The 12948-nt window shown below is 38.8% G+C and overlaps 1 protein-coding gene across 4 annotated transcripts in view; it reads right to left on the bottom strand.

Annotated features, from left to right (window-relative positions):
- NAXD (NAD(P)HX dehydratase) overlaps positions 1 to 12948 on the bottom strand; it is a 54052-nt gene that overhangs the window by 38875 nt on the left and 2229 nt on the right. For 3 of the 4 annotated variants that reach the window (XM_042038570.1, XM_042038560.1, XM_042038579.1), the window contains exons 2-4: positions 7574 to 7724; positions 6473 to 6518; positions 4814 to 4902 (exon numbers count right to left, since the gene is read on the bottom strand). In XM_042038570.1, the coding sequence (XP_041894504.1) occupies positions 4814 to 4902; positions 6473 to 6518; positions 7574 to 7724 (286 nt within the window). Of the gene's footprint in view, positions 1 to 4813; positions 4903 to 6472; positions 6519 to 7573; positions 7725 to 11144; positions 11517 to 12727; positions 12933 to 12948 lie in introns of all 4 variants that reach the window. The other variant, XM_042038587.1, reaches the window with a different exon arrangement.

The following is a 12948-nucleotide window of genomic DNA, read 5'->3' as shown; positions in this document are numbered from 1 at the left end:
ACTATAGTACAGGGTGAATACACCGCCTAGCTTTTATTCCCTCTGAAACACACAGCAAAGCAGCAGCAGCTTTTTGCCAAGAAAGCCAGATACAGAAAACAAGTCCATAAGCAAGTTTTGGCCATGGCATTGCATGACAGAACAAGAAAGAGTTTAAATATATAAATTCTCTGAGTCAGCACATACAAACTGACCTTTATCTCTCCCTAAGTACTTAAGAAAAACCCCAAACTTTCTCATGCAATTCCTAGCTAGGCTGATGTCTAAATAAAGCTTTGGAAAAAAGATCACAAAGTTTAGGTCTTCCTCCTTCTTCTCTGCAGGTGTATTAGGGACCCAGCAGCCAAGTCAATTGTGAGACATCTTTTTGATTGTTGGAGGAATCTCTGCTTATTCCCTGACTTTCCCTGGTGACAACAACTCTGCACTTCTTCCAGCAGCTGATCCAAAAGAGGTCAGTGCCAGCGTTACACCACAGTTGTGTTTAATAGCTATCCTCAGCTAACACAAATGAAAGGTAAGAGCATCCTCCCACACTGAATCAATGTTTTTGCATCTCCTCTCCACGTAATAAATTATAGGGGGCCAAAAATCTGAAGATTATTCCTGGGCCTTCTTTAAGAGATTTAGCACTGGTTAAACGTGCTCAAATAACTTATCAGGGCCTCAACTACCCATGATTCACCTTCATGACTTTTTTCAAATGGTCAAAACATAGCCAAAATTCAATAAAACTAGGTAAAATATGTTCCAGAAACCCTGATCTTCATTAAGCTTCTTCATTAAAGGTAACTGGCCTGAACACACAGTCTGCCCTTGTGAGAATTTTCTCCCCAGTTATTCTTATTTCAAACTGAAAATAATAATCTTTTTGAAAATGCAACCCAAAACCTGAACTCTGCAATTAACTGTAAGACTTCTAGTAATTCTGACAATCTTTCCTAGTCCACACAAACCCAGAGATATAACCAGCTAAGAGGAAGGTATTAGTTCTAAATCCATGCCTAGTTCAAGGCTGATTTTTTTGGTGGATAATGTCAAATCACATCACTTTTTTGGCACCACAAGAAATTAATGACCTGACATCTCATTCTACTTCTCTGATAAAACTCTGGAGATTAAGGAGTATATCAACTGTTGACTTTACAAACTGTCTGATAACCACCTTACAAGAGGGGTACTCAGTAGTATCTGGCTCTTTTCTGGCCTACAGAGAAGAAAATCTCCGTACAATTATGAAAAGTCCTTGCAAGAGGGGAATATAGCAGAATACATTTATTCTCTCTTCTTTTAACGTACAACCAACTGGTTTCACATAGCTCATTTAGCTCTGGGATCACTTGCCTACCAGGACAGGATAAGCTAACCCAACACAGGTATCCAAGAAGTCTATTCAACCTGACCTGAGCCAGACCATTACCATGGCAAATATAAAAAAGCTGCTGAAAACTCTTCCCTAGAAATGCCTGAAGGAAGTATGCACACATCTACAGCAAAAATCCACACAGAGAACACCTGCAATAAAATAATAAAATGCAAAAGCTAGGTTTCATCTTGCCTGTATTTGTCAAACATTTACAGTAGAAGCACATTAGCTGACAAAACAGGAAAATGCAGCACAAACCTGGGGTAGCAGTGACAAGACCAAGGAGAACAGATGCCACCACGACTGGGTATATTCCACTATTCAAAAGACCCCAACTTCTGCAACACACATTTTTCTCCACAGGAAAGCAAAGTCGGACACCAACAATATTGAACTGGTTAGCTGGTCAATTTTTGAATAATACCAGTTCATTGTGGAAGGGGCTATAATGCATTTGACAGAATTCCTGAATACAAAGGAAAAGGTTACTACTGATAATATTGACTATTCACAGCCTCTAGATACCCTGCTATCATTATTCTGCTCACGTGGTGAGGACACAGAGCCAGGTGCTGAAGCTTTGTCTTTCTAGATCCCAGGCTGTCACGTGCAGTCCCAGATCTCATGTTCACTCACAGGGAATGAAGTCAGGAGACAAAAATCACAGAGAAAGTTGCACTATGGGTGTCCCCAGTATGGAATGTTACACCAAAAGGATTCCCGGGATGGTCTACATCTGGGGTCACATGGAATTGCCCTGGCAATGCTGCAAGATGGATGTTAATTTTCATAACCCTCCTTCTGCAATCCTAGTCAATCTTTCTCACATAACATTCTCTGCATCCTTCAAGTGACAGACATCTGCCAAAGACCTGAAATGCTCCAGTCCAGCTTCTAACTCTCACATACCTTCACCAGTCATGCTGGCAAAGATCTGCAACAGCAGCTCTAATGAACCAGAAGAGCCCAAGCATTCAGAGGTGGCAAAAAAAGAGCATTTTCTTTCCTTGAGGTGATCGCCTGTGAGGTGAAGGCAGTAAAGAAAGTAGAGGCAGCTAAGATGATAAAATGTCAGATTCCCAGCAGCACAAAATGGGAGCTGAACCTTGGCAAAACGCCAAGCTGCTCAAACAGGGAGTTGAGTACACGGGGCCATAATTATGATTAGCATAATAAGAGAGTGGTACAACAGCTACCTAGTTACTCTGAAGGGTCATGGAGAAATCATAACAAAGCAAAGTTTTAAGGGGAGACACAAAAGAAAACAATGACATAGCTGCTCGTGGGTTTACCCAGAGGTTCTTCCATGCGTGAAGTGCGGCCTGGGAGAAAGTACAAAGACTGTTTAAGAGATCAGGCTCTGAATCAAGAGCAGCCGGCCGTGCCCGCAGAACTCAAATGGCTCCATAACATATAAAGGATCATATGAAAAGTGTGACACTGAAGACAAAGGACCTCACAAGAAAAATAGGCTGTTAGTGCAAATTTCAATAAAACCTGGGCTCAATAGAGTCAGTCAAGATTTTTTCCTTTCTAACCAGAAAGGACTGTTTTCTCTCCCCCTCAAATGAAGCAGAAGAGATAAAAAACCCGAGAAAATTTAATAAATAAAGTCTGAGCACTCAGATATTTGCATTTTTAAAATTTTGAATGTCATGTAAACAATATTTACAGATCCACTGCATCATGCAATTAGCCCAGCTGGGTGCATGAAATTAATCAGTTTTAATAAAAGTATTAAATACTCAGTTGCAGACTTAAAATATATGAAAATCCCTAGATTCACTGTACTGGGTACATCTGAAGGAACTCATAGAGCCTAAGTTCAAAATCAAAAGTTCTCTTTGCAGGTAGAAAGATCAGAGTTTTCACTGAAATCTGAATTCCACAGAAGACACTGAGAATCTGCATATAAAAAAATCCCAGCCTTAGCAGGCATGATCTGATCCTCCATGAACAGAAAGTTTACTGTTAACCCTATTTTCACCTCCCCTTTCCTCTGTGCTGCTTCTATTTCTCCAATTAACCTTTTCCATTCCCAGACATCAAGAACCACCGTGCACACAAACAATGCTTTTCCCAAGGCAAGGTCACCTTGTTACCATACAAGATGACCATATGCTGTATCTCAAGTGCAACACATCAAGACACCCCAAGTTAAATGTTAATATTGCCATCAGGCTTCTCCACTGTGTTTGCTACCATATGATACCAGACAGAACATCAACTGAAGAGATGCTTTTTTGATTAAAGAGGCAAACAGTCATACTGGTAAAAACCCTACCCATCTCTCCCTTGCTTTCAAACATCATTTTTATTTTGTCTGAACTCTGTGAAGTTATGGATTTGTTCTGTCTTTGGGGGGCTGGGGGGAAAAAGCAACCAACAAAACACAACCCTGTTTAACTGTCTTCCTTCTAAGCACCTTTGTCTACAGCAACAGGAATGAAACCCACCTTCAGAAAGCAATAAACTTATGACTTCCAACCGCAGCCACCCCCGTAAGGAAGATCATATTCTTGTTCTCAGACACCAAAATATTTCCACTGTCATAAATCCTTCCTGACAGCAATATCTGACAAACACGTTTTTAAATTATGCTTTTCCTACCCTAATCACAGCTTTACTATGTACACCAACAGACTTTGACATGCACTGGTGTGAGCTAAGCTCAGAGGCATATACCTAAGGCACACATCTTAATTCTCATTTGCAGTGCTCATTGCAAACCATCATAACACCTAATTGAAACAAATTTATCCTATGAAAGTTCATCCATCAATAACACATTTCAGAACAAAAATTCAGAAAAGCACTCACACACTGATTTTACCAATTAGGAGAACAGTTAAACTTTTCATCTTCTTGTTAAGTAAGTCCTGTATTTTATATCATTTTGGAAGATCTATCTATTCCCAAGAACAGGTGTGTATCTCAAGCAACATATTCATGAAGAAAAAGGAGAATAAGCATCTCTCTTGCCTTGTAATTTTGCATAGGTGTCTACAAACACAGTACTGAGAGAAAAAAAGACACACTACTGTTAAACACTATTAGGGCTGAAGAAGCAAGAGAACACACTCCATTTGCCTTTCGAATGCAGATTTCAAAATGCTGACTTGTAGTGATTTGTAGTTCCAGATCTTGCTACCGTTCACTGTTAAATGCATTACAATCACAGAACACATCAGCAAGTAGCAGAAAGAAAGATCTCTGCTTTTTAAAAATTGTACTTTGACAGACATGAAAAGAAATTCACAACTGATTGTTCTATATTAAGTATCTAACTGTTTGTAATGAAAGGACAAAGCCCAGAGTTTTGTGATCTCCAGCTCACCCATCCAGTAACTCAGCGAAAGAAATAACACAAACTAATCGATTATCAGACTGAAATATTAAAACTAGTAAGCCTGACTAGCTCATTTAAACAAAACATAAGTCACTTACAGAACTGGATGAACAATCAGCTCTGGACTATATGATTTGATTACTGATGCTGCATCTTTGGTACAAAACACATGGGATAAATCTGCACCCTAGAAAAGAAAATTTGCAAACAGTATTATAAAATTCATACTTACTAATAACTCTATCATTCCAAAGACTAGTCAACTAATAATTTAACTGAATTCTTATTTCTCAATAGTTTAAACAAACTTTATTAATTTTTTTCTATTTTCGCTTAGACTAGTATGAAATGTTCTGGGTTTTTTAGTATCTAATTTCCAATATAATTTTTTTTGTTTCTCACTAACAGGATGACTGAAAACACAGATCTTGAATTTTTACTCACTTGAGATATGTTTCTCATTAGCAGTTCTACTGTAACATACTTGCAAAATATAGCTATGGCAATCCATGAGTACATTTCTAGTCCTACCATTTTCACTCAATGGGCCAAATTCATACAAGAAAAAGGCTGGCACAATTTCAGCAATACACCCTATGTTAAATAAACATTAAAGCTGAAGACTTGAGTCTCAAGCTTCTGCTACCAACTCAAAAAATCAGAAATACACATAAAATTATGTAACCAGGAAACCTGATCTTGTACTGGTCATGCATACTGAAATTTCCCATTGTTAAGGAATTGTCTTCTCTGCTTTACTACTATACATTTAACATTTCAAGCTACTATGACTGTTTATGTACAGATATAATGATCAAGTGACCTCAGTAAGAAACCTCCTAGTATTGCCACTGTATTTGCAGATAGTGGACAGAAATCTGAGTGGCCTTGGGATCTTATAATAACATGATGAAATAGTATCATTTCAGTTTTAAATCTTTGAGGGTTTTCATCCTGAGGGAAGAGGTGGTTGGAAATACCTGGGTTTGTTACCTACTTATTGAGAGAAATCTTCAAAAAGAGAAACATACACAATGAACTGAAAGTACTGATACACTATATATAGCATTCTGAAAATTAGATGTATTATGTAAGCATGATTTGTTTACATTTGAACAATCACCCTGTATTTATGTACTCTGCAGTAAATATGTTTAGCCATTTGATATGTCAATAAAATAAGGAAGTTCATGCTTCTAGGGAAAAAAAGCTTAGAAAATACTTCTGCTAAAGATGAGAATGCAAACAAAATGTGCTATTAGAGATCACACTGAATTCCACCCACAATCTTTAGACTTACAGCGCGTAAGAATTTTACTAGGCTAAAGCTTTAAGTTTTGAAAGAAAGTTACTTCATTCAACACAGCTATCAGGTCCAGAAAAGTTCCTGAAGAACTCACTATAGTCAAAAACATAACTTTAAACAATAATCTAAGGTTACTTTATTGTTCACTTTTGGAGAAAATATTTCATCAAGTCTTGAAATTTCCTGTCCAAGTCCCTGAAATTGTCAAATTCTGGACATATTTCTAACTTCATCTCACATGGAGAAAGAAAACACAGTGAATGAAACACAGTGAATGACATTTGCAAAGTATTTCTACAAATTCTGGATGAAGGATTTTCTTTGCTCAAGAGAAGATCTTCTAGAGCTCAAAGTTCATGTGCATTACAGAATGAATGCTATTTTTAAAATGGCACCTGGGCAACAGAAATGATGAAAAGTTCATTTTGGACTTGTATAGAAGAACACATACCACTTTGAGAGCTGTAATTGCAGCAAAGTATGGTGCTCCAGTGTATCTAGAATGAAATAAAATTTACGTTAGGAAACACAGCAACAAGATTAGATAATGATCTTTCATGGAAATATTTACAAAGATCATGCTATAAAACCAGCAAAATTTTCTCAAGTAACTAAGGTAAAACTTTAGAGACCAACAAAACTGAGGTCGAGAACTGTTTGCAAGCTAAATATGGGATCTGTGACCTGGATCAATCCCATCTGGCTTTAGATGCTTAACTGAAGTGCCTAAACTGTGATTCCAGTTGCCCTAAATTCTCTTTATGAAGACTGAAGAGAGAGATCTGAACAAGATCACCCTCCAAAGGTGCTTACTTCAGCCAAGAGGTAAGAACCTAGGAGCATTAGGTTCTACCATTCAACCCAGCTATGAGACATCACCTTTTTGCTCTTATGAAATGTTTATTAATGGCAGATGTCCAACAGCAGATCTCTCTTACAGGAGAAAGATGTCATCTCTCTTTCAAAATGGAAAAATGAAAAACAGGAAGGTGCAGTGGCTCATTCAAGGTCTTGTGGCCAATATTATTTCTAGGTCAGTACAGCATTTAACTGATTTATGCAGTACCTCTTTTTTCCCCTGAAACAGGGTATTTTCGTTACTCCAGTACATAAAACAAGGTATTGACAGAACCTAGTAAACACCAATATTTAACAAAATAAAAAGCCCACAAGAAAACACAGCTTAAGAAAATATAGAGACCCAGTTCCCAAGATTCCAGAGAAGCAGATGTGCCACTGCCTTACTCTACCCTACTTACTCTATAACCTCATCATGCAATGGGAAAAGACTAACACTGAAAACAGAGAGTTTGGTGGTCAAAAAAGACAGAGAAGGTTTTTTAAGTTCCCATAACATTCAGTATCAAAATTTTGCAACACATCTGCAAGGTACCATGTTCTTTCCTAAGTATGCATGGTCATGATGATGGAGTATTAAAGCTCTCTGGAAAATTGTGGTTTAAGTGTAAGGTGAGTTTGAATGGCTTCTACAAATAGCTATTACATCCTGAAGCTTTATCAGAAACAAGAATCAAATTTCTATTTAACTTACTCTCGACATCCTCCAACAATGCCTATACGACCATCTTGACCTTTATGCTTTTTCCCTGTTAGGGGAGGGATAACATTGCGCACCAGCTGAAAAATATTCTCCATATCCTTCAGAGTGTGTGTTCTGTGCAGTGAAAAAGATCTCTCTATAACTGAAAAGAAGAAAATAATTGTTACTTCAAAGAATGTTCTTTCTTAAACTATTGCAAGCACTTCTTTTAAGCACTCATGTACACTAATAAAATCACACAAAGAGACATGAAGTGACATACTTCTAAAACCCAAATGCTTTGTCACTTAAAGGCCTTTAGAACAGTAAGTAACTAGGGAAGGTGATGATTTTAAAAATGAATTCAAGGTCTGATGCATAGAATACTCTCACTGACTGTTCACAGTCCTAATTTAGGGCTCAGGTACAGAAAGAAACAACCCAGAACAGTTATATGAACACTTTGTAACCAGAAATACCTTCTTAGTTCAGCCTGAAATCAATTCCATAATTAAACTCAGCTGAAATAGGAACACTTAGTAAGGACTAAACACATCCAGACACAGAGCAAGCACAAAGCAACTGAAACCACATTTTAAAGGTACACCCTACCTTATATTTCGCTTCCCTTAAAGACTTCCACCTCTTAGCAGAATCAGGGCCTATCTCACTGTTTTTTTATTTTGGTGGGTGGATACAAAGCATAGTGAAAGTCTTTCTGCAAAACTATAATCCAACACACTGGATGCAAACATCACAAATATCACACAAAGATCATTTTTAGCTATAATACATCTCCAGATCTTGGATGCAAAGCTACATGTCAAGCCACATACTAAAATGACTGCACACTCAGTAGGCTACGTATCAAATGAGTCTTTCAAAAGGCTACAAAACCTTGGAAGAAAAAATTATTTCAACAATTACAACTAGAAAGAATTAAAACATTTACCCAACATGGGAAAAATATGAAGATCACTACTTCTATCAACAATGTGTTAACTATAAATTGCAGCAAATACACTAAAAGAGCAAGTCCTTAAAAGCTCCTCATTACCTGTACAATTCTGTTCAGACGAGCAGTTTATGTGAATGCTAATATCAGTGTCCTAGATCACAGCCATGCTAACTTTCTTTTTCTTTTTAGTTCTTCTAAAAAGCTTTCAAGGAACTGCTACACATGTATAACATAATTATGCAGAAAATAACTCCCATGAGACTCCTTACTTTCAGCTGTATAAAACTCAGTAACTCTACCACACAACTCCAAAATACAGAGGTGGGAAAAGGAAGGGGGGGGGGGGGGTGGGAAAGAAGAAAAACTGTTCCAGAAATACTGGGCATAATAAGGGGGAAAATGTAACAAACAAGAAAATTCCAAATCTGCGTGCTATCAAGCAAAATGCATCTTTTTCTCTGTCTTCCACAGACATGCTAATCTTCAGTAACAGTATGCTTTAGTGTACAATAATGATAAATACTCCTGGCTGATCTTTTGCTTTTGAATATAGGCATCCCACTCTTACTGAGAAATAATACAAAAGGGGGGAAAAAAAACCCAAAGGAATGAAAACAAAAGAAAAAAACCCACAACCTGTTTTGGATTATGGCCAAACTAGTATTGCAGTGACCCAAAGGAGAACAAAATGCTCATCTCCTCTGAAAATAGGGCAGATTGTTTTCTTTAAATCACACTTCATACACTCACTGGTTTTCAACCACACAAGAATATTATATAGCTTGGAACCCTTAAAGCACAATGTTGTTAAGAAGGCTTTCTTTTTATTTGCTGCTGGCTTTTGTTCATGTGTGAATATAAAGTGACTACATAATAAAAAGAGAGAAAACAGAGAATTATGCAAAAAGCAGATCTTAATATAGCCCTGCTCTACCTACAGAGCCACTATAGGACATTCAGCTCTTAACAAATGAAATCCTAATTCCTTAAAAGATGTGTTGCCTGAAGCATTATGTTCACATTTTAGCATGCAAACTTTTTTACACCTTTGCCAATTAGAAGATTCTAATCTTGAATTGCTCTTGCTACAGTTAAATAAATAAAATTCATTTTTGCATAGTGCAATATGCCTGTACACCTATATGATGAAATCCAGCAAGAAAAACTGAACCTCAGTTCCAGGTTGTTACACATAATTAAGCTTTTCAGGAAAAACCTTTCAGAAGTAATGGTAAGGCCTTGTAGGTACCTTCACCCCAGTCTAGAACCTTAAATTATTTCCTACAGGATTTTCTAAAGCACTCCAATTCCACTTTATTTTAGAAGTGAAAACAACATTTAAAACACTGCATGCATTCAGATCCCATAATTTATCTACAAAAGTCTGCTGCCACCAGGAAATCCTACAGACCAGCTATCTACTCAAGAAGAAACACAACCAGATCTGCCAGCCTAAACCCTCAACAGGCTGAACAACCCAGTCTGCCATGCATTTTACAGGGAAACACAGTAAGTAACACACAACCAAAACGGCTCCAACAGCCTCGCAGGACTCAGAAAATGTCCCTTAGGATCTGGCAGGCCAGATTATTATTCAACACTGAGGCTGGGTGGTTTCTTTTTTTTTTCCTCTTTTCAAACTACGCTTTTTTTCTTCCAAGCAGTATAAAATTCAGAATTAGAACAGAGTAAGACTTGTTTAATTTCCACGTGGCAGGCTACAATCACTAAGCCCTAATCTGACTCCAGTTCCAGCACTGATGGAGTATCCCTGATTTCCTCCTGCCCAGGCAGTCTACCTCCACACACAAAGAGACCGTGATAATGATAAATGCCACAGGCGCACAGATCCCAAGAAGTTTGTTAATGATTGCTACCATCAGCTTCTGGCCCACACATAAGGTACAGAAGGAAGAGTTTGTGCATAAATACCAATTCTTGAGATACTGCTTTGCCTTTTTATTTAAAGTAAATTCAGATGCCCAAAGAATTTATAAAGAGCTGGTGTAGAAAAAAAATTGTAAGCAAATATTTTCATCTTCTATTACACCTATTACAATAATACAATGCTTAATTGGTAAGATTCAGAATTTTGTTGGAAAGATATTTATTTTAAAGAAGCTAGATCTTAACATCTGACTTACTTCAGTGTAGGCAAAACTCCACTCTTTCCCCAGCCCTGAAAAAACATATGCACAGCCTTAACTTCATATACTGGGTTATGCTTGACAACTTCAAGCAGAACAGCAGCAAAATTTCTGCTACAAAGTAACTACTGTTTCCAGATTGCTTTCAGCAACTGTCCTACTTGCCTTTTACATACAAAACTCCTCCTAACTTCACTGTACAGAGACATGAATGTGGAAAGAAGCTCCCAATGTTTACAGGGTTCAAAAGGTATGATTTTGCTCATCAAAATTTGTTATAACTAATGTACCTCTATAAATAATCAGTACAATGGTACGAATAATGAATTCATTTCATTTGATATCAGAGAAACACCTTCACCACAGTATTAAATAATTCCAATTAGCTTTTATTTTCAAAAGCTGCTTACTACCAGTGCTTTCACACAGAAGTTTTAAAAAGTACCCTAGCTTTTATTTATGCTGTAGAAGGAAGTACCTATCGGTGGAGAAAGTGTTGCTGTCATAGCATTATAATTAAAGTTATCCGCATATGAACGATGGTTCGCTCTCCGAGGTGGACTTCCTGGTATAGATTGTGACCTTTGTGATACTGTAGAAGAAATTCCAGCCAACATCTGTCCCAACATCTGTAACATCTGGAGTTCTCGAGCATGCTCAGCTTCCCGACGCTTGTCCTCAATTTTGAGCCTCTGCTCTTCAAATCTGTAAAATTTCTCATCTGTATCCATGCTCTGCTGCAGGAATTTTTCCATCATTTTATCCAATGTTAAATTTGTATGGCGTTTTTTTGATCTTTTAGGCTGATTGAGAGGTGGGGTAATAGTTGGAGCACTGACTTCTTTAAAGCCTAAAGCAAGGAAAGAATCAATTATTTTTCTGATGAAAAACAATTTTCTAAGAGGAAAGCAGCAAAAAATCTCCCTACAAGATGTGACCTAATGCCTCACAAAGCATTAGGTTACACTTTCTCAATGTGAGCTGTATTTATTTGAGATATTTTTCTTTCAGAGCACTAAAGCAAACCCACGAACTTCTAACAAGTTGCAAGGGTAACACAAAAATCACAGAGACATTTTTTAATTGTTGTAGTACTAAACTTCAACAATAGGAGTCTTTTTCATCTTCTAAAAAGGTTTAAGTGAAGGTTATTAAATAGTATACCCTCATTTGTGTATTGCAAGTAATTACATTAATCTAAATTGAGTTTCAGTCTGTTGGCATTCTAGATTTGCATTTCAAAAGAACATTAGTGTAAACAACTCTTTGATGGGGTTTATGTGTAAAAAGAAGGTTGGTTAAACGTCAACCAATTGGCTGATTTCTCAGTGATGTCAACTTCTGAAGACAGGTTCATGTTTGTATTAAAACCCCTGCATTGATCTAGATTGAAAACAAACAAGCAACACTTCCCCCACACCTCCACAATACAAACGTGGAGGGTAAAGAACGCGCAGGGAAAGGACAGGCTGTATCGAAGTGCTGCTTCTGTCCGCAAGCCCGATTAAGTCAGAAGCAGTGTTTCTGAAACAACCCATGCAATTAACTACGTAAAAGCTCTCCCCTAGCTTTCTGGCCCATCTGCAACAATAAGCAGATTTTTCAGGTATTATCGTCATCATCGTTTTAATACCGATTAGCAACACTGCACGCAGTCTGCAGGGAACAGGAAAATCCTCCACCGAGAAGGATGCTTATTTTCTTGTACAATGCCACCTGACACTTTGTCTCGATAATCTCTGCGCCAGTTTTCCACGGGTTTCCCACTGATAAATACCGATAAAAACTCACTAGGGTCCCTGTCCACAGCATCTCCCCCTACCCGGTACGCAGCATTTCCAGCACCCACAGCAGCTCGCTCCCCTTCCGGGCTCCCCAGTTCACGGGGAAGCGCAAGGTGCAAGAGTTGGGGGAGGCACGGGCGGATTTCAGAGTGCAGAGGACGGGGCGGGAGGGAGCAGGGTAAGGCAGAAGCCACTCAGAAGCGCGCTAGCTGGGGAGAGGCACCGGCAGTCGGGCTGCGAGAGCCCGCGGGGTGAGGGGAGCCCGCCGGCTACTCACCGTCACCCGGCGGCACGGGGATGGCGAAGGACGGGCACTCCACCTTGATGGGGTGGTCGGCGTAGGAAGAGCACTCGCCGGAATCCTCGGTGAAGTTGTCGCGGGGGGACTCCGGCCCGGCGTCCTCGTCCAGCTCGGCGTCCAGCTCGCGGCTGTTGTGCGGCGTGCCCGGAGTGGGCGGCGCGGCGAGCGGCCCCGCGGGCGGCTGGGCGCCGTCGGCA

This window comes from Corvus kubaryi, unplaced genomic scaffold, assembly GCF_017639235.1.
Source record: "Corvus kubaryi isolate FWS band 111438036 unplaced genomic scaffold, C.kubaryi_AGA036_p1.0 133, whole genome shotgun sequence".
NCBI classification, from domain to species: Eukaryota; Metazoa; Chordata; class Aves; order Passeriformes; family Corvidae; genus Corvus; species Corvus kubaryi.
Note: the sequence above shows the minus strand (reverse complement) of the source record. Positions and strands in the feature narration are given on the sequence as shown.